We start from the raw sequence: 26,529 nt of genomic DNA, 5'->3' as shown, positions 1-26,529 counted from the left end.
AAGATTAATAAGCAATAAATGGATTTTTATATACGAACAGCCAACAACTGGAAAATGAAATTTTAAAATAATCCCATTAAAAATACTGACAAAAACATAAAATATCTCTGCCTCTGTTCTTAATAGATAAGCAAGTCTGCTTTACCTAAAGCCACAGAACTGTTGAGAGGAATTAAAGAAGACCAGAGTGAATGGAGGGGTGTACCACGTTCGAGAACACAGGGCTGCCGGGACGTCAGCCTTCCCTGGGCTGGTCTGTATGTGCAGTGCAATTCCAAAGAAATGCAAGCAAGCTTTTTCCAACAAATTTGCCAGCTGATTCTAAATTCATGTGGAAATGAAAGAAGACCTAGAATAGACAAAACATCTTTGCAAAAGGTGAACAGTTCTAGAGAACTTACATACTTGACTTTAAGACTTCCTATAATGGTGGGGCGCCTGGGTGGCTCAGTGGTTTAAGCCACTGCCTTCGGCTCAGGTCATGATCTCAGGGTCCTGGGATCAAGTCCCGCATCGGGCTCTCTGCTCGGCAGGGAGCCTGCTTCCATCTCACTCTCTCTGCTTGCCTCTCTGCCTACTTGTGATCTCTCTCTGTCAAATAAATAAATACACGGAGTGGACATATGGGTCGATGGGACGGAACAGAGCCCAGAGATGGACCCACCCATATATGTTCAGCTGATCTTTTTTTTTTTAAGTTTTTTTTTTATATTTTATTTATTTGATAGAGAGAAATCACAACTAGGCAGAGGCAGGCAGAGAGAGAGGAGGAAGCAGGCTCCCCACAGAGCAGAGAGCCCGATGTGGGGCTCGATCCCAGGACCCTGAGATCATGACCTGAGCCAAAGGCAGAGGCTTTAACCCACTGAGCCACCCAGGCGCCCCTTAGCTGATCTTTTTTGACAAAGATGCAGCAACAACTCAATGAGGAAAGGACAGTTTTCTCACAGGGAGCACGACAACAACTAGAAAACCCCATGCAAATAAGGACATGAGTAAATTTCTTCCCGTACCTCACTCCTTACACAAAGCTCCACCATAGACCTAACTGTAAAAGCTAAAATTACAAAGCTTCTAGAAGAAGGCATAAGGGAATAGTCTCTGTGAGAGAGCCTGACTTACAACGAGATCTCCTACGTGGGTGACGAAAAGCATGAACTTAAAGGAAATATTAATCAGCGGGGCTCCATCCACACTAAACCAAACCCCCTGAGGTCTCTCCACCACCACCCCTGTGGGATAGGCAGGACATGGGACTCAGCTGCCACTGGGTCCCTCCGCCCTGCCTCCGGTTGCAGAGACGGTGCGAGGACACAGGCGGCCTCGCATCCTCTGTAGGAGAGGGCCTTGGAGTTCCACTGAATGTCCTAAGAAAATAAAATGAGTGTCATGAAGATACCAAGTCCTCTCCCTGCCCCCCGCCCACCTCCTTTGTTGATGACACAGTCACTTTGCTAAAGAACTCACAGCATCCGGGGAAAACCTACCACAGCTCATCACGGAATATGGCAGAATGGCTAGACGAGGTTATTTGTAGATAACGAATTCTTTGCTAGCAGTAACAGGCTGGGACACAAATGGGACAATGTTCTACCCACAGTAATTACAGAGACGGCAAATGATCAGGAATATATTTAACAGAGACAGCGAACCTCTCCTAAGTGTCAGGCTCTGCGGACTACGGATTCCTGAAGGGTAGACTTACGGCAACGAGGCTGCTTGACACCGCCAAGCGGCCACCCGCCTGCACACTCTGGGGACCTCCTGCCAAAACGCCAACTCTTCCTTCTTCCTTTGTTTGCGTTTGGACCAAATCATGATTCCTCTGGCAGTTGAGCTGTCTGAGACGACCTGACCCGCGTGCCACAGGGAAAATGTCCGCTCCCCGGGAGTCCCAGGAACAGAGAGCTGCGGACAGCACCGGGGTCACCAGACCACAGACCTTCTGAACCTGCCGTGTGCGCTGCTGGGAGTGCTGGGGATGCGCGCCCTCTCTCCCTCTGGGGACAGGCCAGCAGTCACAGCGTCACAGCGTCCCAGAGGTTTGTGCAAACAATGTGACAGTTCTCAGCACATTGAGAGCACCCCATTCTCGACCCCACCACCTCCTCCCTCCACAACGCTCCTATTAAAACAAACACTCCTCCCTGTAGAACGCACATCGCACATCGGCAGGCTGTTTGCTTTGGCAGCAGCCTCAGCAAACGTCTCGGTGACACAGGCATGTGGCCACGCTGCACCCAGGTCAGGGAGCCCCAGGTGGTCGTGAGCGTGAGGGACCACCTTGCACTCCGAGAGCCGGGTGCCGGCAAATGAATGTCAAGCTGCCTTGTTTGGAAAGCCAGCAGAGGAAGGCCTACAGATGAACACACCTGTGTCTCTCGGTTCTTTAAAGACAGAAAATGATCAGCAGGTTACAAACCAGGTTCACACCAAACCTAAACCTTGAACAAAATAGCCCAAGTCCTTTTCAGATTCACAGAATGTTTACAAAAAGCAACCAAATGTTGTTCTACGTCACAGTGAGACCTCACTTTGCACCCATGACTGCTGAAAAATAATAATAACAATTTAAAAGAAACATAAGGGTGCCTGCGTGGCTCGGTCAGTCGAGCTTCTGACCCTTGCTTGGTCTCGATTCGGTCACCATCTCAGGGTTGTGGGATCGAGCCCCATATCAGGCTCTGCGCCCAGTGGGGCGTCGACCCCTCCCCCGCTCATACTCTCTGTCGCTAAAATAAATAAATCTTTAAAAAAAAAAAAAGTAGGAAACAAGCCTTGGCGAAGATGTGTGGAAACTGGAAGCCGTGTGTAGACCGGTGCAGCCGCCGAGGGTGACAGGTCCTCAGAACCAAACACAGAATCACCCTGTGTTCTCCCAGGCACATGACCCAAAGAACGGAAGACAACACGAGTCACAATAACTAGCTGTCCAGAGATGGACAGACGCACGGACACACGTGGCCCGGCCACACGAGGGGACAGCACTCCGCCTTTGATAGGAAGGACATTCTGACACCCGCCACCACCGGGACAAACCCTCAAAGTACCATGGGGGTGGAATTTGCCAGACACAAGGGGACCAATACAGTGGGGCCACACCTAGGAGGTCCCCCAAGTAGGCCAAATCACAGCAACAGAAAGGGGACGGTGAGAGTCAGGGGCTGGGATAGGGGCATGGGCAGCCACGTTTGATGAGCACGGTTCAGGAAGACGAGGACATTCTGGAGGTGGACAGTGGGGACGGTTGCTGAACAATGTGCCACGGACCAGGCACTTAAAAACGGTCAAAGTTTCACATTTTATTCTATGAGTATTTTGCAACAATAAAAAAGAGAAGCATAAATTTAAAACAACATATCATCTTATGTCTGAAAAAAACCCCGCCAGGCTGCACAGATAACCTCAATGCGTTAGCAAAGCAGGATTAAGACCACACCTCCCACAGTCGCCAGTAGAAGGCCTGGGGAACAACCCCACCTCTCAGGCCATTGTAAAGCTCCCTAATGACGAATGAGTTAGGAAATAGGAGTGAAACCGGGGTTACTCCAAGTCTGGGAAGCAGAGCCGGGAGGGCTTGACCCAGCAAAACCTGGGGGCAGGGCAGCCAGTGCTGCAGATCCCGAACACCTGTGTCCTCAAGGCAGTGGGAACACAAAGCAAATCACCTATCTTGGCTAGAAGCCTCCAGGGAGATAACCTAGGAGAGCAGGAAGCAGGAGGGGCTGAGGAGGCTGGGCCTGGGCTGGATCCAAGGTGTGGGTCTGCAGAAGCCTGCTCAGGGCAAAAAGACGGAAAGCATAAAGACATCCAGAATTAGGAAAAACGCACGGGAAATTGCTGCAGATTGAAAGGACATTAATACGACCAAATAATAGATTATATCCTAATACGTTCGAAAATGTGAATGAAGCAGATTTTCTAAAAAATGTCAAAAACCGAGAACTGTGTCTAAGAATTCACAGATGGATTCTTTCAAACATTCAAGAAAGATAATTCCGATGATATTTCAAATGTTCTTGGAAAGGGGAAAAAAGAAGGAAATTCCCCAGGTTATTTTTGTGAAATCCACATAAGAGTCTTGCCAAAAATTGGCACGGAGAGAGAGCAGTGGGCCAGCTCCCCCTGCAACAGTGGGAAATGCTAAACCAGAGGCGGGCTTAGGGAAGGGAAGCTGGCCTTTCTTGCAGAATTCTACAGGAAAACAGAATCTGTTCTCTGTGGGGTCCATTGTAGGGAGGTAAAGTCGGTTCTATATTAGAAAACTGGGAGGCTCCTGATGCTGTCCGTGCCACAGCTGTTGACAGCAGCTCTGAGGCCCCGCGGGTGGCCTGGCACCTGACATTGCCTTCCTCTCCCACGGATGGACAGACGGATGGACTGACACTGGGCAGCCGGCCCTGTCCCTCCACCCTCGAGGCTAGGGGCTGGCAGGGCACACTGGTGCTCTCCTCCAGGAGGAGGCCCTGTGGCTCCTGAGAGCCCTGGCCTGCCTGTCCATCGCCACCTGACCCAGGCCCGTCCTACCTCCGACAGGGGCGGGGCTGTGGGGACCTCAGGCAGGCGGTTCCCACGTGCCCTCACTGCATCGCCTCTGCAGACAGGTGTCCTCACGAACACAACCCATTTTTAAAACAGCTTTCTGGAGGCATAATTGTAATCCCTCCCACCAAACCACCCCAGACAACTGCTGACCTACTTTCTGTTCTTATAGATTCATGTGTATTCTCCAGAATTTTGTATAAATGGAATCACAGAACAGGTAGTAACTGGGGAGGCAGGGTCTGCTTCCATCCCCGAGCATAGTACCTGGGAGAGCCACCCGCACCGTCATGCGGGCCAAGAGCTCGTCCCTTCTTACCATGGAGGGGAGCCTGTCATACGGATGGACACAATCGGCATCTCCCTTCCCCTGTTGAGGGACATCCGGGTTGCTTCCAGTTTGGGTCTTGGTGACTGAATTGCTCTGCCCATGTGTGGATGTGTTCTTCCTGTTCCCCTGGGCAGAGGCCTGGCAGGGAACTGCTGAGCTGTATGGTATCTTAGAGCTCTCTCCTTAGGAAACTGCCACACTGTTTTCCAAAGTGGCTGCACTATATTAAAGCCCCAGCAGCGCCAAGCAAGGGTTTGCACTTCTCCGTGACCTTACCCACATGTGCTGTTGTCTTTCTTCATGGCTCCAACTGTCCAAGGGGCTGTGACGTGTCTCTGTATGTGCTTAGTTGCTATTTTTACATTTTACTTGCTGGAATAGCTATTCAAAGCTTTTGCACACTTTCAAAAATTAACTTTTTATTTTGAATCTACAGAAAATTTTTGGAGAAAGATAGTACAGAGAGTTCCCACACACCCAGCACCCAGTTTGCCCTGTTAACACGTTACAGTAATGTGATATATTTGTCACAATTAATGAGCCACATTGATAATGATATTACTAACTGAGGTCCGTGCTGCGCTCAGAATTCCTTAGTTTTTACCTGATGTCCCTTCTGCTCCAGCGTCCGGGACACACATGACGTTTCCTTAGGCTCCTCTTGGCTGACAGTTTCCCAGGCTTTCCTTGCATTTGATAACCTCAACAGCTGTGAGGACCTCGGGAATGTTCTGTTTCATAATTAGGATTTGTCTGATGTTCTTCTTAAGACTGGACTGAGGTTCTGGGTTTGGGGAGGAGGACCCCAGTGCTGGGTGCCTGTCTCCACACATCATGTCTAGGGCAGCTGGAAGCAGCATGACTCCTCACCTCTGCACTGACCCTGACTTCCCAGCCTGGCCCACTTGCAAGGCAAGCGCTAATGTCCATGGCCTTGAGCTTCTGTCTGTCTCTTAATTGGGTTGCTGGTCTTCTTACTGGACAGCAAGAGTTCTTTATAGATTTTGGATACAAGTTTGACTTTATCTTAAAGAGGTAGCTTTTGGTTTTCTTTTCCCCCCATTCCCCTCTAAACACGGCTTTAGTGAATCCCAGAAATTTTGATTTTTTAAAAATTTCCATTCAGTACACGTGTACGTGTACATGCCGAAGCAGGGAGACCGGCAGAGGCAGAGGGAGAAGCAGGCTCCCCACTGAGCAGGGAGCCTGAAGCGGGGCTCGATCCCAGGACCCTGGATCATGACCGGAGCCAAAGACAGATATTCTACCAACAGAGCCCCTCAGTTAACAATACTTTCTAATTTCCCTTTAGATTGCTTCTCAGACCCATGTGTTGTTTAAAAGTGTGGTGTTTCATTTCCAAGTATTTTGGGGGAATTTCCAGATATCTTTCTGTTATTTGTTTCTTGTTCCACCCGCTGCGGTCAGAGAACTGACTGCGTGACTGAAATCTTCCAAATTCACTATGACTTGTTTTATGGCCCTGAACACGGTCCAGGCTTGTACCTGCTCTGTGTGTCTGAGGAGAATGCATACTCCAGCCTCGCTGGGACTGTCCCCTGACATCCATCAGCTTGGGGCTGCGGAGGGTGCTGTTCTGTCCCACACGTCCTTGCCACTTTTCTGTCTGTTCCAGCAACTATTGAGTATCCCGACCTCGACCTGGGAATTTGTCAGTTTGCCGTGTAAACTACCTCTCTCTTTTCACAAACGCACCTTGAAGCTCAAATTCGGAGTAGAAACGGTTGAGACTGTCAGGCCCTCCTAATCCGTCGGCATCTCTGTCACAGGAGAGGAACTTCTTCATCCCTGGTAATAGTCTCCGCTCTGGAATCGACTTGGTATGATATTAACAATGTGCACTCCAGCATTCTTTTGATCAAAATTAGCATGGCTTATCTCGTCCATCTTTTTACTTTTTACACCTTTATATTTAAAGTGAGTTTCTTTTAGGTAGCATAAAGTTGGGTCTTGACTTTCTGCCCAATTTGACAATTTCTGCCCCTTAATGAGAGAGCTCCAATAGCCAGAGCAGAAAAGGCCATGGATGCCGGTGCACCTGCTTGTCAGACAGGAAAAACAGACAGCCGGGCTGTGGGGGAAGTACCCGGACCCTAAGGGTGGATCTGGTCCTGCCCAATGAAGCCCCAAAATCAGACAGGAAAGAATCCGAGTATCTAAGCAACCTGACCACATCTGGAACAAAGCTTACGAATATATTTAGGAAAACAAAAATATCCAGCATCCAACAGTGTGAAACTCAGAATGTCTGGCACCCAGTGAAAAAGTACCAGATGCGCCAGGAAGAGGGAAGCCCAGCCCACAACGAGGAAACTCCACCCCCAAGCCCTGCCCAGACTCCCGGAATACGCAGCGGAGACGTCCGGATGCTGCAGAGTTAAATGGCAAAGCGACGAGCACAGAAACGGTTAGTAAATAACAGGACGTTCACCTCAGATGTACAGATCATAAATATGGCAACTACAAGATATCAAAAATTACACTGAGTAAATGAAAGATGAATTAAAATTAAAAATTAATTTAGGGGCGCCTGGGTGGCTCAGTGGGTTAAGCCTCTGCCTTCGGCTCAGGTCATGATCTCAGGGTCCTGGGATCGAGCCCCACATCGGGCTCTCTGCTCCACGGGGAGCCTGCTTCCTCCTCTCTCTCTGCCTGCCTCTCTGCCTACTTGTGATCTCTCTCTCTATCAAATAAATAAATAAATAAATAATTTAAAATGAGAGCATTTTATCTGGTCAACCTGCACTAGCTGAGGAAATCCCAGGTGGGGTGCGTTACCGAGTCTCATCAGGGACACAGATCTGTGGGGTCTTTGCAGAGAGCAGGCGGGAAAGGTGTGTCAGAAGGATTTTAGCTCTGCACACCTTTCCACTATCTGTACTCCCCTCAGCGAGGATGCAACAGTTTTCCAAGAGGTCACCCCTCCTGCAATCCCAGCACCCACACGTCTGTCTGTCTGCCAGGCTGCCCTGAAGACCGGTCTCCTGCTGGGAGTTACAGCTGCGAGGCACCTGTCCCTGCCGGCCACGGCTGATGTTTGCTGATCGGTCCCCAGACTCGAGTGTGTGCTTCATCAGGACAGATCCCATCTGCGGGTCCGGTTCGTGGGAGGAAGGCAGTAAATCTGACGGTAGATCCCGTGATGATGGGTCAGTGTCGGTCAAGTCGACAGCTGCGAACCAAGCTCACACCAGGGGACCCGACACCAGGCTGACTCCGATCATCCAGGGCCGCGTTCCCGGGTCCACACACGTGCCCATGTGGGGACGGTGCCCGGAGGCTGGTTAAACATGATGATGGAACACCCCTCTCTGCACCTCCAGAAACGGGAGTAAAGACATTTACAAGTATAACCACACGAGGTCCGATAGCAGAGGAGATGAGAGATCAAGGTCCAACAGGGGGGATGGCCGACGAGGCAGCCCCCGAGCAGAAGGAGCCGCTGGGACGCAGATCCACCCACGGAGCCCGAGGTGCCTGTGGGGTTGCGGGGCGGGGGAGCACGGGCTGGGCTGGGGTCTGCACAGAGGACCTGGGCTCCCTGCTCCAGAGTCCACTGCCCAAGCCGCAGGGGGAATCAAGGAGTCGTGTCCCTGGGGAAGCCAAACCAGGCCCCACAGATGCAGGCACTGGGGACAGAGGTGACGGTCCAGCTCCAAAGCACGTTCAGTAGACTTCTGCTTCCAGAAAGAGAAGACCCCCCCAGGTCCCCGTCCACTGCCCTGATGCAGACCCGGATGTCCCGCCACACACAGTCCACTTCTAGAGAAGTGGAACTACATGTCTGCACAAGACCTAAAGACCCCAATACCTGGGGACCCCAAGGTATTCCATCATACACACGTGTGTGTCCCACAGGGCAGCCCAGGATCCCCTGCAGCACATGAGACAGGCAGACGGGCGTTCGTAGCACTCTCCGAAAGACAAACGCAGACAAGAAAAGCCTCCACCCTGAAGGCGGCTCCCAAATCAGGGGCTAGAGGGCCCCAGAGAGGAGAGACGGGACCGAGGACCGGGGCACTCTTTAAACAGGGTAGTTTAGAACACACAAAAGAGCTCTTGGAGGTTAAAACTATAAATGTAGAGAGAAAAATTCAGTTGAAGAGTTAGGAAACAAAATTGAGGAGACATCCCAGAGAGTAGAACAAGAGACACAGAGATGAAAGACAGGAGAGAGCACAGAAGAAGGCAGAGAGCCCACGCAGGACAGTCCCCAAGGCAGGGAGGATGAGCCCTCAGTGGGGCAGCCATGGGGGCAACAGAGATTGGGGTCCAGGGGAGGTGAAGGACTCATAGCGGGCCTGAGAATCCCAAAACGTCGGGATGCCAGGGTTGGAGAGAAAAACCGTACAAGCCTCCCAAGAGAAGAGATAAAAGCAGGTCATATAAAGGGCACTGGGAATAAGAATAGCATCGATGATTCAACAGCAACTTGAGAATCTGGAGACAACAGGAAAATAACTTCACAATTCGAGGGGCAAAACTCTTTGAATCTAAAATGTTATTTGCAGCCAACCACGCGTGAAGGCACAAGACAGAGACTCCCTGTCTACACCATCACAGAAGGCTCCCGAGGACCCAGCCGGGGTCCAGTGACTGCCTGGGCAGCAACCAGGGTCTGTGGGAGCAAGTGGGAGGTGCCAGGGTCCTGGGGCAGCTGCTTCAGAGGAAACACAGCAACCAGTCCATCTGGGACTGTTGACTGCACCCAAGTGTCGTGGGGAGGGCTGCTTTGCTGGTGTGGAAAGCCTGAGAAACAGTCCACAGAAAATTAGGCAAACGGAAAATGAGCACTATGTTAGCAATGGGGCAGACCAAAGACTTTCTAAGAAAGAAGTGTATTTGCGCTGCCCGGCCTGGCTCACTGGGGACACTATTTGTGTGCTCACGATGGTACCAGCCCCGCGGCTGATACGGCCACATAAGGAGCATGGGGCAGGAGGTCTGCGAGAGCTCGGTGCCCACCCCTGCCCCCCCACCCGTCCAATAACGTCTGAGCTGATCCCAGCGAGTACATGACGAGGAGTAGAGAGGGAGGCATGCGCGCAGGGACAGCACCAGTGGGCTGACTCCGTATTATCCCGTTCAGTCGGGATGAGATTACACCCTCACCTCACGCCTCTGTCAGGCAGAGGCAGAGCCCTGGAACTATCTGCAGATGGTGCCTTGAACTCAGAGTGGAGTCCAGGCCGACCCCGCAGCCCGCCAGCTGAAGGGACAGGTTTCACCCCGCTTCCGGGGGCAAGAGAGTGACACCACGCCAGTGTTTCCCACTGAACCCCACTTGAAACCAGTCACCTCGCCAAGTTAGTACGCTGCTGGGGTTAACCTGCTGACCCCCTTGAACTCGTTCTAATAACCAACAGCATAAAGGACTTTGCAGAGTCTTTTAAAATTAGAAATAGATTCGAAGGCATCCCTCCTTGAAAAAGTACTTTTAAGTAAAGTAATGAGCAATTCTAACAGGTGCCATCTCAAGTTTCCTATCACTTCTTCATATTCTTCTGTGTTATTTCAATTCCCCACAATAACCACACACTTTGATGTTAAAAAATAAATACGTGTAACTATCTCTTACAAAGCTGAACGCAAAGATCAAAATATCCTTTCTATATTAACAGGACCTACTGCAACCCTAGTCCCCTGGATCCACATCCCAAGGCCCGAAGGTGGGCATGGACATAGGGAGGGCCCAGAACTCCAGGAACGGCATGGGCGAGGACAGCCAGCACACCGTATCATTCTGGCCCATGGTAATTAGAGCTTAAATAACATTTTGGAAGGGCCCATAGGTTCCAAAACCTGTAGCAGGTTTTTAAAATGAAAACTTAGTCCATCCATTAAGATAAAAGATAAAGCATTTTAGGAAGGTGTGAGTGAAGCTGGCAGAGGTCGGATCTGTGACCGCTATGGCGCCAACCTGCTGTGGCAGGGCCCCCCTCACCGGATGCCCACCCACTTGCCCCGGAGAGGAGGGGCGAACTCAGACTCTCCTAGCCAACCTGGTCAAGGAACAAACGAGCTTTTGGGGGAAAATGAAGCCTGCCATGGGCCCGGGACCACTGCATCTCCTGCCCTCAGCCAGCTGCTCAAGGTCAAAACTCGTTTAAAAGACAGTTGGCTTTCTGTGCACGGTCCTTGCTGGCCCAGAGCTAGGCCTCTCCTGAGTGCTGGTGCAAAGTCTGGGTACCTTAGGAAGGGAGGAACCAGATACTGAGGGCCCCGTCTCACCCTGCTGCCATGGGGCTCGGGGCCTGGGCCTAATGGCTGGAGGGCGACCCACAGATGCTGCCTGCTGGCCTCCAACTGGAGCGGCTGCACTGAATGCACGCCCATGATGGTCTGCGAGGCCCCTCAGGCTTCTGTGCACGCTTGAAAGGACCCAGATCTCCTCTTCTCTGCCTGTCCACGTCTTCTGTGGTTTTGTAAGCCTTTATTAGCTGTCTGGAGATTTTCCTCCTGCCATGAACAAAGTCCCCCTCTCCTCAGCCTCAGTAACCACCAGAGGCTCCATGCTTCCTGGGGGTGGGGGGGCACCCAGGGCCCAGGGCGTGTGGAGCCAGGTGCCAGGCGAGAGCGTCTGGTCTTGGGAGCCCAAAGGAGGCAAGAGCGAGATGAAAACGCCCCGTAGTGAGCCCACACAGAGCCACACCTGGGGATAGATGGCATGGCCACCCAGCTCCAGGATGGCTGTCATTGTCATGGATCCATCCTTCCATTCAGCCCCTCTGCCACTCACGGCCACCCACTCACCGGTGTTGCTGTGATGCAGGACACCACAGTCATGGGCCCTGGGGTCACTGCCCTCGGCCCCTCACCTGCTGCCAGGGACAAGGGCCAGGGATGGCCCCACACCACTGGCCCTGAGCCTCAGGGACCCCTCATGATGTCTCCGCCTTGATAGGGACCCCAAGTACAGGGTGGGCTCTGCTGGGCAGGACATCTACTTGGACAGACAGGACGGGGGAACTGACGCCAACATGGGTCTTGGGCAAAGAGGGCAGCTCTCTCTCACCCCCGTGGGCCAGGCACAAAGCCTGGGGTGGTCATCTACATTTCCAGAACCCTCCTTCTGAAGGAAAGCTAAGGACGGTCCCAGCAGCCTTGAGGAGCCTTGAGGGCCCCAGGCCAGCCATGTGCTGAGGGTACCTCAAGACCACGCCGCGTCTTCTGATAAAGGAGCTTCTGCTTGTCCCTGATACCTCCTCCCACCACAAGCACACATCACTGCTCTTCCGGCCTCTCCCAGGAGCCCTCAGGCCCATGGGCCTTGCTGGGCGACTCTCAGACCACAGGGGGCCAGAGTGAAGGCAGAGGCCTGGGGCCAAGACAGCCTGGGGGGCATACAGTGGACAGCACCTTGCCCTGATGAAGCTCCCCTCCCCACGTAGGAAACAAAGCTCTGAGCGGGCTTGGTCCTTTCCGCCAGGACACACTGCCACATCCTGCGGTGGGGTCAGGGACAGCCAATGGAGCCAGAAGTCACAGACGTGGACACCAGCCTGCCTATAGGTTCTGTCAGAGCTGCTCTTAGCCAGCTGCCTGGCCTGGGCCCCAACCTCCTGAGTCACAGTCTTCACTGGCACCCAGCACCCAGCATCCAGCATGCAACTCGTCAATACCCAGACCCAGCACTCGACACGCAGCACTGAGCCTGGCACCCAGCATCCAGCAGGCAGCTCGCTCAACACCAAGACCCAGCACTCGATACCCAGCACTGAGCACTGGCACCCAGCACGCAGCACCTAGTACATAGCACCCCAACACCGAGCATGTAGCATCATCAGCCCAGAACCAACACCCTCAGCACCCAGCACTCAGAACCAACACTCAACACCCAGAATCCAGATCTCAGTATCCTCAGCACCTAGCATACAGAATCCAGCACCATCAGAACTCAGTACATAGCACTTAGCACCTAGCACTCAACACACATTACCCAGTACTGTCAGCACCTAGCACCCAGCACCCAGCACTCAGAACCCTAGGCCCTCTGCTGGACCCTGAGCAGCTTGGATGCCAGAGTTCACAGTCAGGGCCATGGGACCAAAGGGAAACTACTGGTGGAACAGGGACTCTCCCCCAACCCTGCCAGGCTGCCCTTAAGAAAAGGAAGCCAGAGCTCCTGACTGATCCCTGCAAGGGTAGAGAAACCATGTTCTCCTCTGTTTGGGAGATGAGAAAAGTGAGAGCAATCCTAGAAAAGAGAGATTTGGGGGCGCCTGGGTGGCTCAGTTGGTTAAGCATCTAACTCTTGATTTCGGCTCAGGTCATGGTCTCATGGGTTGTGGGCTCTGCACTCAGCGGGCGTCTGCTTCTCCCTCTCCCTTTGTTCATCCCCCAGCTCTCTCTCTCTCTCTCTCTCTCAAATAAATAAAATCTTAAAAAAGAAGAAGAAAATCTTCTTTAAAAAAAAAAAAAAAGAGGGGCGCCTGGGTGGCTCAGTGGGTTAAGCCTCTGCCTTCGGCTCAGGTCATGATCGCAGGGTCCCGGGATCAAGCCCTGCATCGGGTTCTCTGCTCAGCAGGAAGCCTGCTTCCCCCTCTCTCTCTTCCTGCCTCTCTACCTACCTGTGATCTCTCTCTGTCAAATAAATAAATAAAATCTTTAAAAAAAGAAAGAAAGAAAGGGTGCCTGGGTGGCTCAGCTGGTTAAGCATCTGCCTTCGGCTCAGGTCATGGTACTAGGGTCCCAGGATCAAGCCCCACATTGGGCTCCTTGCTCAACATAGAGTCTGCTTCTGCCTCTAACCCTCCCCACTCTTGTGTTCTCTCTCTCTCAAATAAATAAATAAAATCTTTTTTTAAAAAAATGAAAAGAAATTTTATAAAAAAAGACTCACACGAAGCCCAAGACCAGGCAGGCCAGGAGGAAGGACTGCGCCGTTCCCCTCCGAAGCCTTCCCTTCCCTCTCCTGCAGACAGAACCGGGGCTCTGGGCAGCCCCCACCAGCAGGAGGAGTCTCAGAACGGCCCTGTGCCTTATCGGTTATGACCTGGGCTTGGGTTTACCCTGCAGATCTCTGCAGATCTCTGAAGCTTGTTGGCGTGACGGTCCACCAGGACTTGACGCTCATTCTGCCAGTTTAACACCCCAGTATTAGGTGTGCAATGTTCCCAAGCCAACCCAGTAGTCCGTGGGGTTAGTGAAGGTCACTGTGAGCCCCGTCACACAGGAGCCCTTAACACAAATGCTTTAATCCCAACCAGAATCTCTTGCCAACCAACAAGGCAGAAAACAAACGACTTTATTGGCCAAAGTGCGGTATATCCATTCTATTTCCACACTGGGGCTAAAGCTTTGTAACTGAACTGTGGTTCAATCAACTAAGAGTACGGTCTCCTGAGGAAGGCCTGTCCTTCCTTGTTTTAGGGAGAAAAGGCAGTTTCTATGACGCATCTTTCCAACCTCTGAGAGCCATGGGATACGTGCCATCTCTCCTGAGCCCAGGGAAGAGAGCCGGTGCCCATTCTGAGCCCATGTTGGTGTTTTCTCACTGACTTTTTGCTGGCTGCCTGTGGAGAAGCCCGGCTCTCAAGGGTGAACAGGGGAAGGAGGAGGGACCACTGCCCTCGGAGGGTTCCTGGTCTGGGGGTCTTGCATCTGAAAACCAAGATTTCCCACGTTGACATGAGCCCTGTACTGTGAGCTGCCCAACAGCGCCCACTTTGTTTGGAGGGCGATATGCCCACCTTGGCCTCAACTTCTGTGACACACAAGTGGAAATCCTCAGTGCCATTCCATAAACACATTTGCTAAATTGAAGGAGCGGTTGTCCCTTGGGCCCTCACCTTCCTCCTGCCCTGTGCCTGTGACGCCGGAACAGTGGCAGCCACTTTGCTGCCATGAGAAGCAGCCCAAGCATGAAAGCCGAGGGCAGCTCGTGGGACAACAGGGGCACAGCGAGAGCTAATGTTATGGGTAGCACCACGGGACAGCTGAGCCACCTCCAAGTCAAGCCCCTCTCTGTTTCTCTAATTTGAGCCAAAAAGCATCTTCCCCAGTACAGAATTCTGGTGCTTCCCCTCTCAGTCTGCTCCTTCTGCAGCCCAGCCCAGCCCGTGGGCCCACCAACCCCCCAGAGAACCTGGCTGCACCTGGGAGTGTCCCAGCTGGGCAGCCTCAGGTCCACAGGAGGCCCCGGACAAGGAGAGCTAACTCCAAAACAGACAGATGGAGTGGGGGGCCAGTGAGACCTGGGTTTGGGAGAGGATGGGGTTGCCTGGCCTCACTGTCAGGGTAGAGGCCCATGGAGGACACTGGGGGTCCAGACAGGACCACCTGGGATCTCAGGCTGTCTCTGCAATTCTGACCAAAGGGCCTAGAGGGCAAGGTAAGGAGGATCTGGAAAGAGCTCCCTCTAATCTACAAAGACCTCAGCTGCAGACACACAGAACTCAGCTGGGAGTCAGAGACCCAGCCGTGGGAGAGGGGGCTTAGGATGCTCAACAGAAGCAGGTGCCAGAAGAGGAAGGAGCCCCCCTCAACATGCCCATTGTTGGGGAAGCGCACCAGCACTGAGGGAGATGCTTCCCTGCCCAGGGCTTCCGGCTGCAACCCCAGCCCACCCCATCTTGTGTGAACGACGAGGTGGATACTGCCTTCTCTCCCAGGATCTGACACTGGCAACCTTGACATCTCTGGGGACTGATCCCGAGGAGCCCCCAGCAGAGAGCATACCCCCTACCACTCCCGGGGTGCAGAGGGTCCCCGACCACAGCAGCCCTGGACACTCTCCCTGGGCCATGTGTCCATGAAATGCTCTTCGTCCATCCGTGGAGGTCTGGGAGACAGTGATCCATCTCCCTCCCCTAAGCCCGTAGTCTGGCTCAGCGCAGCTTCTGTCCCTGCTCAGACATGCCCGCCTTGGGATGGTGGCTGTTCACCCCACTCCATCCTCCCCAGACACCAGGCACAGGCCCCGGCCCCCCTCCTCCCCAAGAGAGGATAGACTTCCCACCCCCAGAATGCCCCAGGCAAACTCGCCACAGGACGCATGACACAATGACAAGGTGTCAGGGAGCCGCTGGCCTGTGTTTGGGGAGAAGACCCCCCCTTCCCACTGTGGGCTCGGTCACGGTTGTCCTGTAATGTCCTCCTTCCCATCTCCTGCTGCCTTCCACACCTGGCCCAGCACTGCAGCCCTGGGGCCTTTGCACATGCTGGGTCCCAGGGTCATCTGCCCACCCTTGAATCCCACCTCAGATGCCCCCTCCTCCGTGAAGCCCTCCCCTGCACCCACACCACCCCCGAGGTCTAAAGCATGCTTTAGACACGGGACATGTCACACCAAGGCAGACTGACAGGACAGCCAGCCACAAACCAGTTGTTAGGGCCAGAAGAGCCACACTCCCCCTGCTTTGGCCTGACGAGAGTCTATACCAGCCGCCCAGTCGCCGGCCCTGACAGCTGCCCAGGCCCTCGTCCATTGGCTCCAGGGCTGCTTGCCACTTCCCAGCCTTGGGGGAAAACCGTTTTTTCAAATTGCGCCCCTGAGGACCCTGAGCCCCAGATCTGCACACGTGGCCCCTGTTCAAGGCCACCTTGTTGTCATCCCCAGGCCACCACTCGAGCCGCTTCCACAGACTGTGCAAGTGCTCTCTTCTTCAAGGGACTGAGCATTACATCTGGGGTGGATCTTGGGGTGGCCCAAGGACGTGAAGGCCTCCAGGATATTCCCTCAGTGAGTACAAACTTGTCAACAGTGGGACACTTTCTTCAATAATTTGGCCCCAGGAGAATTGTCGTCAGCCAGCCCTGGGTGCCCACGGCCCCCACCGCTCCCTGGTGCAGACCCCAGCAGAACAGTGTCCAAAGGGATCACAGATGACTGTGAAAGAACCAAAGATACCCCCTAGTCATCCCACAGAGAACTCGGGCCCTAACAGCAGACGCACCCGGGGCCCCACATGGTCCCTGCCAGGCTGCATCTTGAGAGAGAGACGGCAAACGTGCAAAGCCCTCTCACGTCCACTCCAGGGGCCCAGGGACTGGAGTGTCTGGGCAGATCCTGCCATCGCAGGAAGAGGAGACCTGGGAGCCATCTGTCCCTTCCTTTGTGGCCCATGGCTGACTACCTGCTCTGTGAGGCCACCAGTTAGTGCTGGCAGCCTTGCTGGGGCGTTGAGTCCCACTCCCACCTGCCAGGCCTGCTGGGTCCTGTCCTCCCTCACTGCCCAGGGCAGCCCCTTGTCACCAGGCAACTGCTAGCCACCTCCCTCCTCCTTCCCTTTCTTCCAGTAGCAGGTACCCAGAGGTCTGTGCCCTGCTCCCAGGTGGCCTCATGGTCCCCAGACCCCATGGAGGAGACAGCCCTCAGCCCAGGTCACAAGGCAGCCACAGTGGCAGACAGCCAGAAGCCCGCTGGCCAGGCATGGGTTCAAGAGGGGTTGGGCCACCGGGACTGGGCAGCACCAGCCATCGCCAGAGGCTTATAGGAAAGGCCTGGGCTCGCCTGGTATTTCACCACTGTCCAAACTGTATCTGAACTCCTTCTGGACTGGCATCCCCTGAATTTCAGGCTCTCACCCAGTCCATCATACCCCGAGCCCGAGTGGACCAGGCAGGCCCTATGGAAACAGCCGTGGGCTTCTGGCAGGGGCTGGGGGCTGGGAGGTGGACCATAAGACACATGCTCAGGACAACACAGAAGCCCAGCGAGCTAGGGACAGTCTCAGATGGCCACGACTCATCTAGGCTCCAACGAGTCCTATCCCCAGTAGGGCCGAGTGAGGCCTGCACCCACGGGGCTCCCTCCAGGCCCTCACCTCTTCCCTCCCTCCTGCTGCGCAGGAGATCTCCGTTTCCAGTCAGGACTCTGTTTATCAGTCTATTTCTCATACATCTGTCTCTGTCTCTGTGTCTCTCTGTCTCAGTGTCTTTCTCTGTTATGCACCCTACACTTCAGTCTCCTGTCCTGTTTCCTTGTGTTCCTCAGTCTTCGTCTCAGGACCTCGTCTTCTTTTCTTGGCTGTTCTGTTCCGATCCTCCATCCTCCACAGATTTTCAGACAGCCTGTGCCCCATTGTCCCTTTTCCTCAGGCCTACCCCTCCCCACGTCTGTCTTATGTGTTCGGGACACCTTCTCTCCAGCCCCACACCTGCTCTCTATTTCTCGGGTCCATCTCTCTGGGTCTGGGTCAGGGTCTGTCTCTGTTCCTCTATCCGTACCCACTCATCCTAAGAGGCTAATATGACGCGGTGGGAGAGAAAACACAGGAGAAAAACACAAGGGCTCGCCCTGGAGCTCCGATGTAGGGCCCAGGCCCAGTCTCGGGGGGATGACAAATCCTGGGGGGTAGCCCCTGGCAGAGGCCCTGCAGGTACCTGCTGCGGGGAGCTGCTCCGAGGTGCCTCGGCCAGCTGCCCCCCTGCAGCTCCTCTGTGGCCCCAAGAAGCCCGCCCTGTCGCCGCCACAGGAGAAACTTTGGGCTGACATGGAACAAAGGGAATCCAGGCTGGCAATTACCCAGCTAATTTCAGCCATGTAGACAGCCAAATCAGATATTTCAGGTTTCTTACAAACCCACCTCAGGGCCTGAATTAGCCACCTAATTAATTATCTGTAACAGCCGGGGACTGGCTGGGTGGGAACATGAATTGCTCCCGGTGCCAGGATGCTTGTCCCTGAATCACGTCCTGGTGACGTAATCATTATAATTAGACCCAACCTGCAGCCTATCCTTGACCACAGCATCTCAGGAAATGTGGCCCCGGGCCAGGCCCAAATGTCTTTCCATTTAATTTGTGGCAGCAGAAATGCAGCCATTCTGTAAGAGACAAGCCCACCCACAGGGCCCCTGTCCTGGGTTTGGTGGCCCTGGCCCCGCCATCGTGCCCTCCAGCCCGCCCTCCATCACAGCGCAACAGCCCCATCCGCTCCCCACCTCTGGCAGCCAGGTCCCGATTCCTCCTGCCCTGCAGCATCCCCATGAGGATGGCCTTGTCACGCGGCACCTGACTCACGCCATGCTGTGCCTAGCACCAGGTCAGGGTGTGGCCCATGGAGGCCACCAAAGGAAAACATCCTGAATGGCAGAGTCAGGGGCTGGCCACAGGTTCCCCTCCCAGGGAGCTCTGGGGAGCTGGTGTTGCAAACAGGGGGGCTGGAGCACACAGGATGGGTCCCTCGGGCCCCGGCTGGCCAAACCGCTCTCCCAGGACGCACCTATCCGAGTGTGGACTTCAGCCCAGTGCCTGCCCACCTCCTAGGCCAGCGTCTCTGGCCTCAGTGATGGGACTTGCACCAAAGAGGCACAGGATTCTCTTTAGGTAAGAGTCAGCAGGGTTGGAAGGGTGGTCCCCCCCCACACACACACCTAGCACGGTCTCTGTGGAAGTGGGCCAGGGACACACCAGCTATCTTGGCCTCTTCTCTTGTCCCCCTGCTCAGCCAACCCTGGTTCCCTATGCACAAGTAAACCCATGGGGTCCTTGCTGGACACCACAGGTCCAGCTCTGGCCTCCACCCCCTCTACCTGCTGCAGCCTCCCCACAGCTGCTTGCCACACCCTGCCAGTCAGGTTGGCCCTTGGTGCTCACGAAACCCCCCCTGGCCTATTCTCCCAAAAGCAATGATGCTGCTCCCTAACACTTGACCCCAGCCTCAGCACTGTCTGGTGGGCTCTGCCCTGACCACGGCATGCCAGTGTGTGCCCTCCCCTCACCCCTGTGGTGGCCAAAGCAATTTGGGAGGCACTGGCTTTGGTCCCTTTCTTGCCCCCTGGCTCAGTCCTGAGGGGGGAGTGGGCAGGTGTGTTTCCGGGGATGTGTGGTGAAGGCATGTGTGAAGTCTGAGGGTGACCACATGCTGAACGTGCCCCCGTGCAACTGGAGCTCCGATGTAGGGCCCAGCCCTCGCCCCGTGCCTTGGGCCCCCGCGCCCCCAACTTCCTACCTCCCAGGGCCTGTTTCATCACGAACTCCATGACGATGGCTTTGATTCCTCAGTGGCTCCTCCAAGGGTCGGAACTCACATGCAAGTGTGGCCAGGAGTTTTCTGCCTGGGGGAAAAGGAAGTGGTCACAGGTCACCCTGACCAGGCCTGGGGGTGGCCTTTTTCCTCATCCGGACCTGACGCCCCTGAGCATGGGTCTGTGGCCTGAAGAGAGCATCCTTTGTCCATTCCCCTCTCCCAAGGCTAGACCCCGACACTGACAGGGACACCTGAGAGGGTCTGGGAGGGTCATTGTGGAGGAGGGTTTCCACCCTACATGCTAAACATAGCAGGTAGGTCCTGAGACCCCAGCTAGACCTGCAAAGTGGTCTCCCCTGGCCCCTGGTTCTCTGAAAACAGCTTCTGCAGGGATGGGGGCTGGAGAGCGAGGCTCAGAAGGGGCCAGGCTGTGTGGGGCAGGGGCAGAGCCATAGGATGTTTGAAGGTGACTAGCTCTTCTGCTGCCTTGTGGGCCCTGGGCCACAGGAGCATGGGGGATCCGTCTAAGGGACAGGAAGGGCTGTGGTGGGCTGAAGCCTGAGTGGATGCGACTTGGGAGAGGCCTCCTTGGCTTCTGACAGTCTCGGGGGCGGGCAGACCAGGCTCTACCCAGGGGAAATTCCAGGGCCCACTGCTGCTGCCCTGCGCAGAGACTGGGGTGAAAGGTAGAGACTGCAGGAAACCCAGACTTCAGAGAACAAATGAATATGGGAGGTCAGACCCCTCCCACCTGCATCTGCATGGGTGGAGCATTCCAGGGTCCAGGTCAGCTGAACTCTGGTGGGGCAGAGCTGCCTGTAGGTTCAGCGGCTGCAAGGCTCCTCCCTCCCCACTTGTGGGGTCTCTCCAGGCAGGGAAGCCCAGGGCTCTGGAGACCCAGTGTTTTACGATGTTATCCTCTTCAGACGAAGGAGACCAGCGTTTGCGGGGCCTGGGGAAGGCTGGCCGGGTGGGAGTGCCCCCGCCTCACCGCAAAGCGCTGGCGCGCAGGGGCGCCCTTGCCGCAAAGCAGATTCTCTTCCAAACTTCTCCCCTGGCTCCTGAGGGGGTGGGGAACTCAGGGCCCAGCCACAGAGAAGCTCGGGGTGCTCCTGGAGCTCCCCCAGGCTTCCCACTGCCTCCCCGTGCGGGCTGGGGCTCCCACTGCCGCCGCACCCCTCGGCTTAGCGGGCGGGCGAGTGCCCCGGCTCTGCTGAGCGGCCCTCAGGCGGGAGAGCGCCAGGAGAGAGAGACAGAAGACCGGGGAGGGGAAGGGGAGACGCGCAAGGCAGAAGCGACAAGGAGGGAGGGCGCGGGCCGGGACGGTGGGGCTTGCTTCAGCACCGCGCCGTTGGACAGCGCCCGCCCGGGCCGGGCGCGCGCCCCGCGGGGGCCGGGCTGGGCAGGGGGCGGCCTGGAGTGGGGTGCGCGCGGGAGCGTGGGTTACCTTCCCCGGGCCGGGGTGCTGGCGGGCGGGCGGGCAGTCAGTGGCGGAGCGCGCTCGGGCTGGCCGGGTCCATGTGGCGCCCTGGGAACTGCGGCGGCGGCTGAAGGGCACCGCGAGGAGGGCGCGTCACATGGAGGCGCACCCCGCCCCCCGCCCGCGTCCGAGCGTGACGACGAGGGCGGGGCCGCAGCGACTAGGCGGGCGCCCGCGGGGGCCCGGGGCGGGGGCGACGGAGCCGCGCCCCCCTCTCCTCTCCCAAGCGCTGCCCCCTCGCCTGATGCGGTGGGGTCTCAAAGCCTCGCCTGCGACCCCCGCCCGCCCAGCGGCTTAGAATCCCCGATACTGCCCCCCCCATCCGACCTCTTCGGTGTGGACCCGGCCGGGGGTCGCCCTCCTGCAGACAGGGTCCCGCACCCTCACGCCCCCGCCCGTGCAGGGCACCTCGCTAGCGCAGGTGGGACCCATAGGTGCGCAACCCTCAAAAGCTCTTTCTTTTCCGGCGACGCCTGGCGGTTGGGGGTCGCGGTTCCCCTCCCCATTCCACTCCGCCGGGGCGCGCGGAGGAAGGGGCTCCCGTAGCGTCAGCAACAGTGATTCGGACCCGGACGAGTGCCCCTGAGCGCTACCCGCGACCCCGACCCCGACCCCGCCGCTCTTCGGCCCCTCCGAATCCCAGGGCGGGAGAAGGGAGCCCCCAGACTCTGAAAACCCACCCACCCCCTGGTCGAGAAAGAACGGCAGACCTGCCCGGACCTATTTCTCAGTGTAATAGCGTCCGAGAAAGGGAGGACGCCACCCTGAGTTTCATCTCAGTGGAACGCAGGCGGGAGACCCCCGCCCCCTCGGGCGGCCCGCGCGGCTGCGGTGGGGGAGGAGACGCGCGCAGAGCTCGGTTGGCGCCGGCGGCGCAGAGCGGGCGGCCCCTCGCAGGGCAGGGACGCGTGAAGGTCACTGCAGAAGATGGGCCGCTCCGCCCCGGCTGTCCCCGCAGCCCCGCCCCCGCTGCGACCGCCCCCTCCCCCGGGCCTCCGGGATTTCCCGGCAGCAGAAGCCGCACTGCGGGGAGAGCCGGGTCGCCGCAAGGTCGGAGGCTAAGGTTCCAGTCCCGCTGCCCCTCCCGGGAGTCGGGAGAACCCCGGCTCGCAGCCGGGGCAGGCGAGAATTTCGGCGGGTGCTGTGGGGAGGGGTGCGGCTCCGCCGCGTGCGGGGTCTCAAAAAGCAGCGGGGCTGGAATGTTGCTCCGGCTGCTGGCCCAGGGCTGACCTCCGGATTGGTGGGCAGACAACGCTGCTGGCCACTGCATTAACTTGCCACTGACCCCTCCTGACTGAGTCGTCAGGACTTGCTGGACCTGGGGTGGAAGGGGCGGCCCCTGGAGCTGCTTCTGCCCCTGCCTCAACCCCAGGGAGACCACACCCCCTGGTCCTCTCTGCCCCTCCCCTCAGCACCCCGGGAAGCTCAGACTCAACTCTGGAAGAGTTGCAGGCCTAGCCTGTTGGGCACCCTGCTACCAGCTCCCACCCCTCGCTAACCATCTCCAGGCCCTACTGTGCCTGGCAGTGGCCTGGTAGGGGTCCAAGGAGAGGGTATGGAGGAAGTCAGCCCTTCTCCCTGGGAGTGAGGGGTCAGACTCCACTCAGCGGCCACTTTGGTTAGCGAGGTTCCTAGTGACCCTGGAGGAGGCCCACATCCCAAGACATAGCCCTCAGGACATGCACAGCCTCTCCGGATCCCATTCTCACCTTCTTCTGCCGATAGGTCCTGTCACTCAGATCTGGGCCAGGAGGTCGGGGACGGTGGGGGTTGCTGCCCAAAGGGGGAGACTGGGGAGAGGACATAAGACTCAAGCCAGGGCTTCAGGACCAACTGCCCTGGCTACCTGCCCAGAATGTGAGAGGTACCGTCACATCTCATCTCTCCCCTGACCCTTCTTGAGAGGTGGCTTATAGCTCCAGTCCTTAAGCAGGTCTGGGGACAGGCATTCTGGGGTCTGCTGTTCCCAGGTATATGAGAGTCTCAAGGGTGTGCCTTTAGCCCCCGCTCAGGATCTGCCCAACCTGGCCTTTCCAGTGTCCTCAGAACCTGAGTGTGGATGCTAGTGGGAGAGAAGTCCCTTCTATGGAATCCACAGCAGGCCCCACAACCAGTGGTCCCTGGTACCCTCATGAGCCACCTGCAGGAGACCCCCGTTGACCTCAGTACAGCCAGGTTGGGCAGAGTCCTGCGTGTGTCCTGTCAGGGCAGTGAGGCTCATAGGACAGAGGAGCACAGAGGTCCTTATCTCAGTGGGGGCTCCACAGCCCCACTGACTCCATGATTGGGGCCTAGCTGAGCGCCACACACAGCCCTGAGCCAGGGGCCCACAGAGGCTGTCTGGTCCTCCCAGTCTGTCCCTGTCCCTCCCTGTGGGGTCACCACCTGTCTCTGTCGTTCCCCCTCCTACACCCCCCACCACACAGTGATCCTCCTCAGGTCTCACAGGTGCCCAGGCCCTGAGCTGGGGGTGCGTGGCCCAATTAGGACTCAGGGCCCCCTGGAGGAAATAGTACGGCATCAGAGGGACTGGTGCCCCACTCCAGGAGAGGGAGGCTGGGCAGCTGTGAGGCCCAGGAAGGGCCAGCTCTGGGCAGGTGGTGAGGATGTGAGGCGTGTTGGCTGCAAATGCCACACACCCCCCTTGCCTGGTCTGCTCCTGTGGTAGGATTTGTGGCCCTGTGAGGGCCCAAAAGAGGCCCTGCTGCGCTGAGGCAGGAGCTTAGCAGGAAACTTCCAGATAGCCAAGGAAGACCCGGAGTTCAGAAGGCACCTGGATGTGGGCGCCATCCACAATGGGCTCAGGGCACAGAGGAGGTGAATAGTGGTGCCACTGGGGGCAGGGTGGATTTCGAGGAGCCAGCAGGAGGGGAAGGGTATCCCACTATGAGATTAGTATTTGGGACATGTGTGTTTGGCCACAGCCAAGGCCTGGCGGTGGGACACTGGCCAGCTGGTCCCCCGGGTAAACAGCCTTGAGGCCGGCCCTCTGCAAGCTCAGGAAATGCATTGCCCTCCAGATGGGCCCTTCAAGGCCAGAACCCCTGGTCCAAAGCAAGGTTGTGCCAAAGGCCACAGGATACTGGGTTTGGACCCCCTGCCATTCAGAGTCCCCTTTGTAGCCCCACTGAGTCACTCCAGATGGCAGAAGAGAGGAGCCGGGCACCCTGCCCCAGCCCTCCCCAGGAGCCCTTCTGCTCCCTCCAGGGAGGCCTGCACCTGCCAGGCCCATCCGTCCCATGGAGGGCCAGCCGTGGCTCCTGCACCCCAGGGCACCAGCCTGCTCAGGCTCAGAGAGGGCCCTGGAAGCACCTTCAGGAACTGCTGGCATTGTTCTGTTTGGGGTGGGGTCTGGCAGGGGGCTCAGGTCCCCAGGAGCGGCTGGTAGGGATTTTGGCACACATGGGCTTGCCCAGAAACCTCAGATGTAAGCTTAATGATGTAACCCACTGAACCCTTCAGTCCCCATGCTGCCGTCTTCCTGCCGGATTTCGTTACTACTTAAAAGGTAATGACACAGGAAACGCAGAAGCAAAGTGAAACCACGGTTGTCTTTCATCAGAGCTAGGCTAGAACCATGGCTCTGAGAGCAGGGACCCTTGTGTCCCTGCCTGGTCCCATGACCCTTCGCTTGCCATCATAGGCAAGAGACACCTAGCCTCTAGGACCCAGCTGGCCATGGGGTCAGCACCTGGAGCTCGTCCCTTTGGGCTCCTGGGAGCGAAGCTGGAGGTGCTGCCCAGCCTGGGGCGCCAGCTAATTCCTCAGACCCCTGTCCCGTCCTGTGCTGGGGCACGTGTGCCTGGTCAGGGTCTTGGGATGAAATGCACTCTCTTCCCAACCACCTGGTTCCGCAGAGGCCCTGCCCCCATCCCCAACAGAAAAGGAGGCTCCTAGGTCCCACCAGGACCCCCGTGGACCCGCTATCCTGAGGAGCTGGTTCAGGATCTGGGCTCGCAGCACAGTAATGACTCCAGCATCGTCTGCCTCAGATTCCAGACTACCGGGCGCAGTCTGCCTTCCCTCGCAGGGCCCCCTCCCCAGCCCAAGGTCACCTCCCTCCCCAGCTCCATTGCCCATCTCGCCATCAGCCGGTGCCTTCGTCTCCCCAGGCTCCAGTCAAGCCATTGCAGCAACCTCGCACAGAACCCCAGGAGGAGGCAGAAACGGTGGAGTCCCTGAGTCACCCACAGGATATCCGATCAGAACGGGGAGGCAGGCCTTTCCAAGGGGCTCGGAAAAGGGGGCAGTGTGGGGCCCGAGGGAAAGTCAGCAGGGGTGGTGAGGGGCCCCCCACTTTCCACCACCGGCTGCTTGGCTGTAGCAGCCCCCTTGAGCTCTGACACAAAACCCCTAGTGTGGGCTTGGAGACAGAAGGCAGCCTCACTGGCGGCTGGGGGGCAGGGGCTGCGCGAGGCACCAGGACAGCCCCAAGGGGACATGGGCAGCCTGGGTGTGGGCCAGGAGGCTTGGAGGATGATGCGGCAGGGATAAGTCTGCTCCCAGAGAGGCCATATTTCTGAAGACCTCTGGCCCCTGGAAGCACAGGCCTCACGGTGGGACCTCTCATACCCCTGGCTGCAGCTCCAGAGCCCAGTGGGCTGGGCCAGCTCTCCAATGGCCCTGGCCAAGTCTGTGCCTGTCACACCTGGGTCTCCTCCAGTCACCAGGACAAATGTCCAGGCTGGGTGAATGCCCTGGGTCATCTCGAAGCCGTGGGGGACATCCACTCTTTGGGGGTGACCTCCACCCGGGGGCTCTGCATTGGACTCTCTCTCTGACCAATGGTCCCTCCCTGGAACCTATCATGTGACCCCCACCTGACAACCTCCTTGAGCTGCAGACCAGATGTTCTTTCTCCACAAGTGGCCCCCCACATTCTCCTGCTCACCCTCCACCCCCATCCTAGTCACTCTGCACCACCCCAGAGGCCTCCTCTACCCTCCAAGAAGCCACCACACCTGCCTCAGGGACCAAGACCCATAGGTCCCTGTAACAGAACCTTCTTCCACACTGTACTTCCCAGCCCTGACTTCAGGCCAGGCTCAGCCCCCGGACGTGGGACCCCTGCCCGCGCAGGCACAGGCGTGAGGCCCAAGCAGTGGCGCCGGGAGGGCCTCAGGCCCATGGGGGTAGGGGGTGTGGGCATAGGATCCCTACAGGCTTGGCGGGTGGCTTCAGCTAGTGATGCTGGTCCAGCCAGGACTCGGCCAGCCACCAACTGAGCTGGCCCTTGTAGGT

The 26,529-nt window shown here is 56.8% G+C and overlaps 1 protein-coding gene across 2 annotated transcripts in view; it reads right to left on the bottom strand.

Moving 5' to 3' along the window:
* CPLX1 (complexin 1) overlaps positions 1-22,112 on the bottom strand; it is a 34,188-nt gene extending 12,076 nt beyond the window's left edge. Inside the window, exons 1-3 of one of the 2 annotated variants that reach the window (XM_045984721.1) lie at positions 22,009-22,112; positions 21,256-21,355; positions 19,791-19,896 (exon numbers count right to left, since the gene is read on the bottom strand). In XM_045984721.1, coding sequence (XP_045840677.1) covers positions 19,791-19,821 — 31 coding nt within the window. In that variant the 5' untranslated portion in view covers positions 19,822-19,896; positions 21,256-21,355; positions 22,009-22,112. Of the gene's footprint in view, positions 1-19,790; positions 19,897-21,255; positions 21,391-22,008 lie in introns of those variants that run through there. The other variant, XM_045984711.1, reaches the window with a different exon arrangement.
* Between the last annotated feature and the right edge of the window lie 4,417 nt (positions 22,113-26,529).

The sequence above is a fragment of the Meles meles genome, chromosome 2 (assembly GCF_922984935.1).
Source record: "Meles meles chromosome 2, mMelMel3.1 paternal haplotype, whole genome shotgun sequence".
NCBI lineage: Eukaryota > Metazoa > Chordata > Mammalia > Carnivora > Mustelidae > Meles > Meles meles.
The sequence above is the reverse complement of the archived record's forward strand: the minus strand, read 5'-3'. Positions and strand labels throughout refer to the sequence as shown.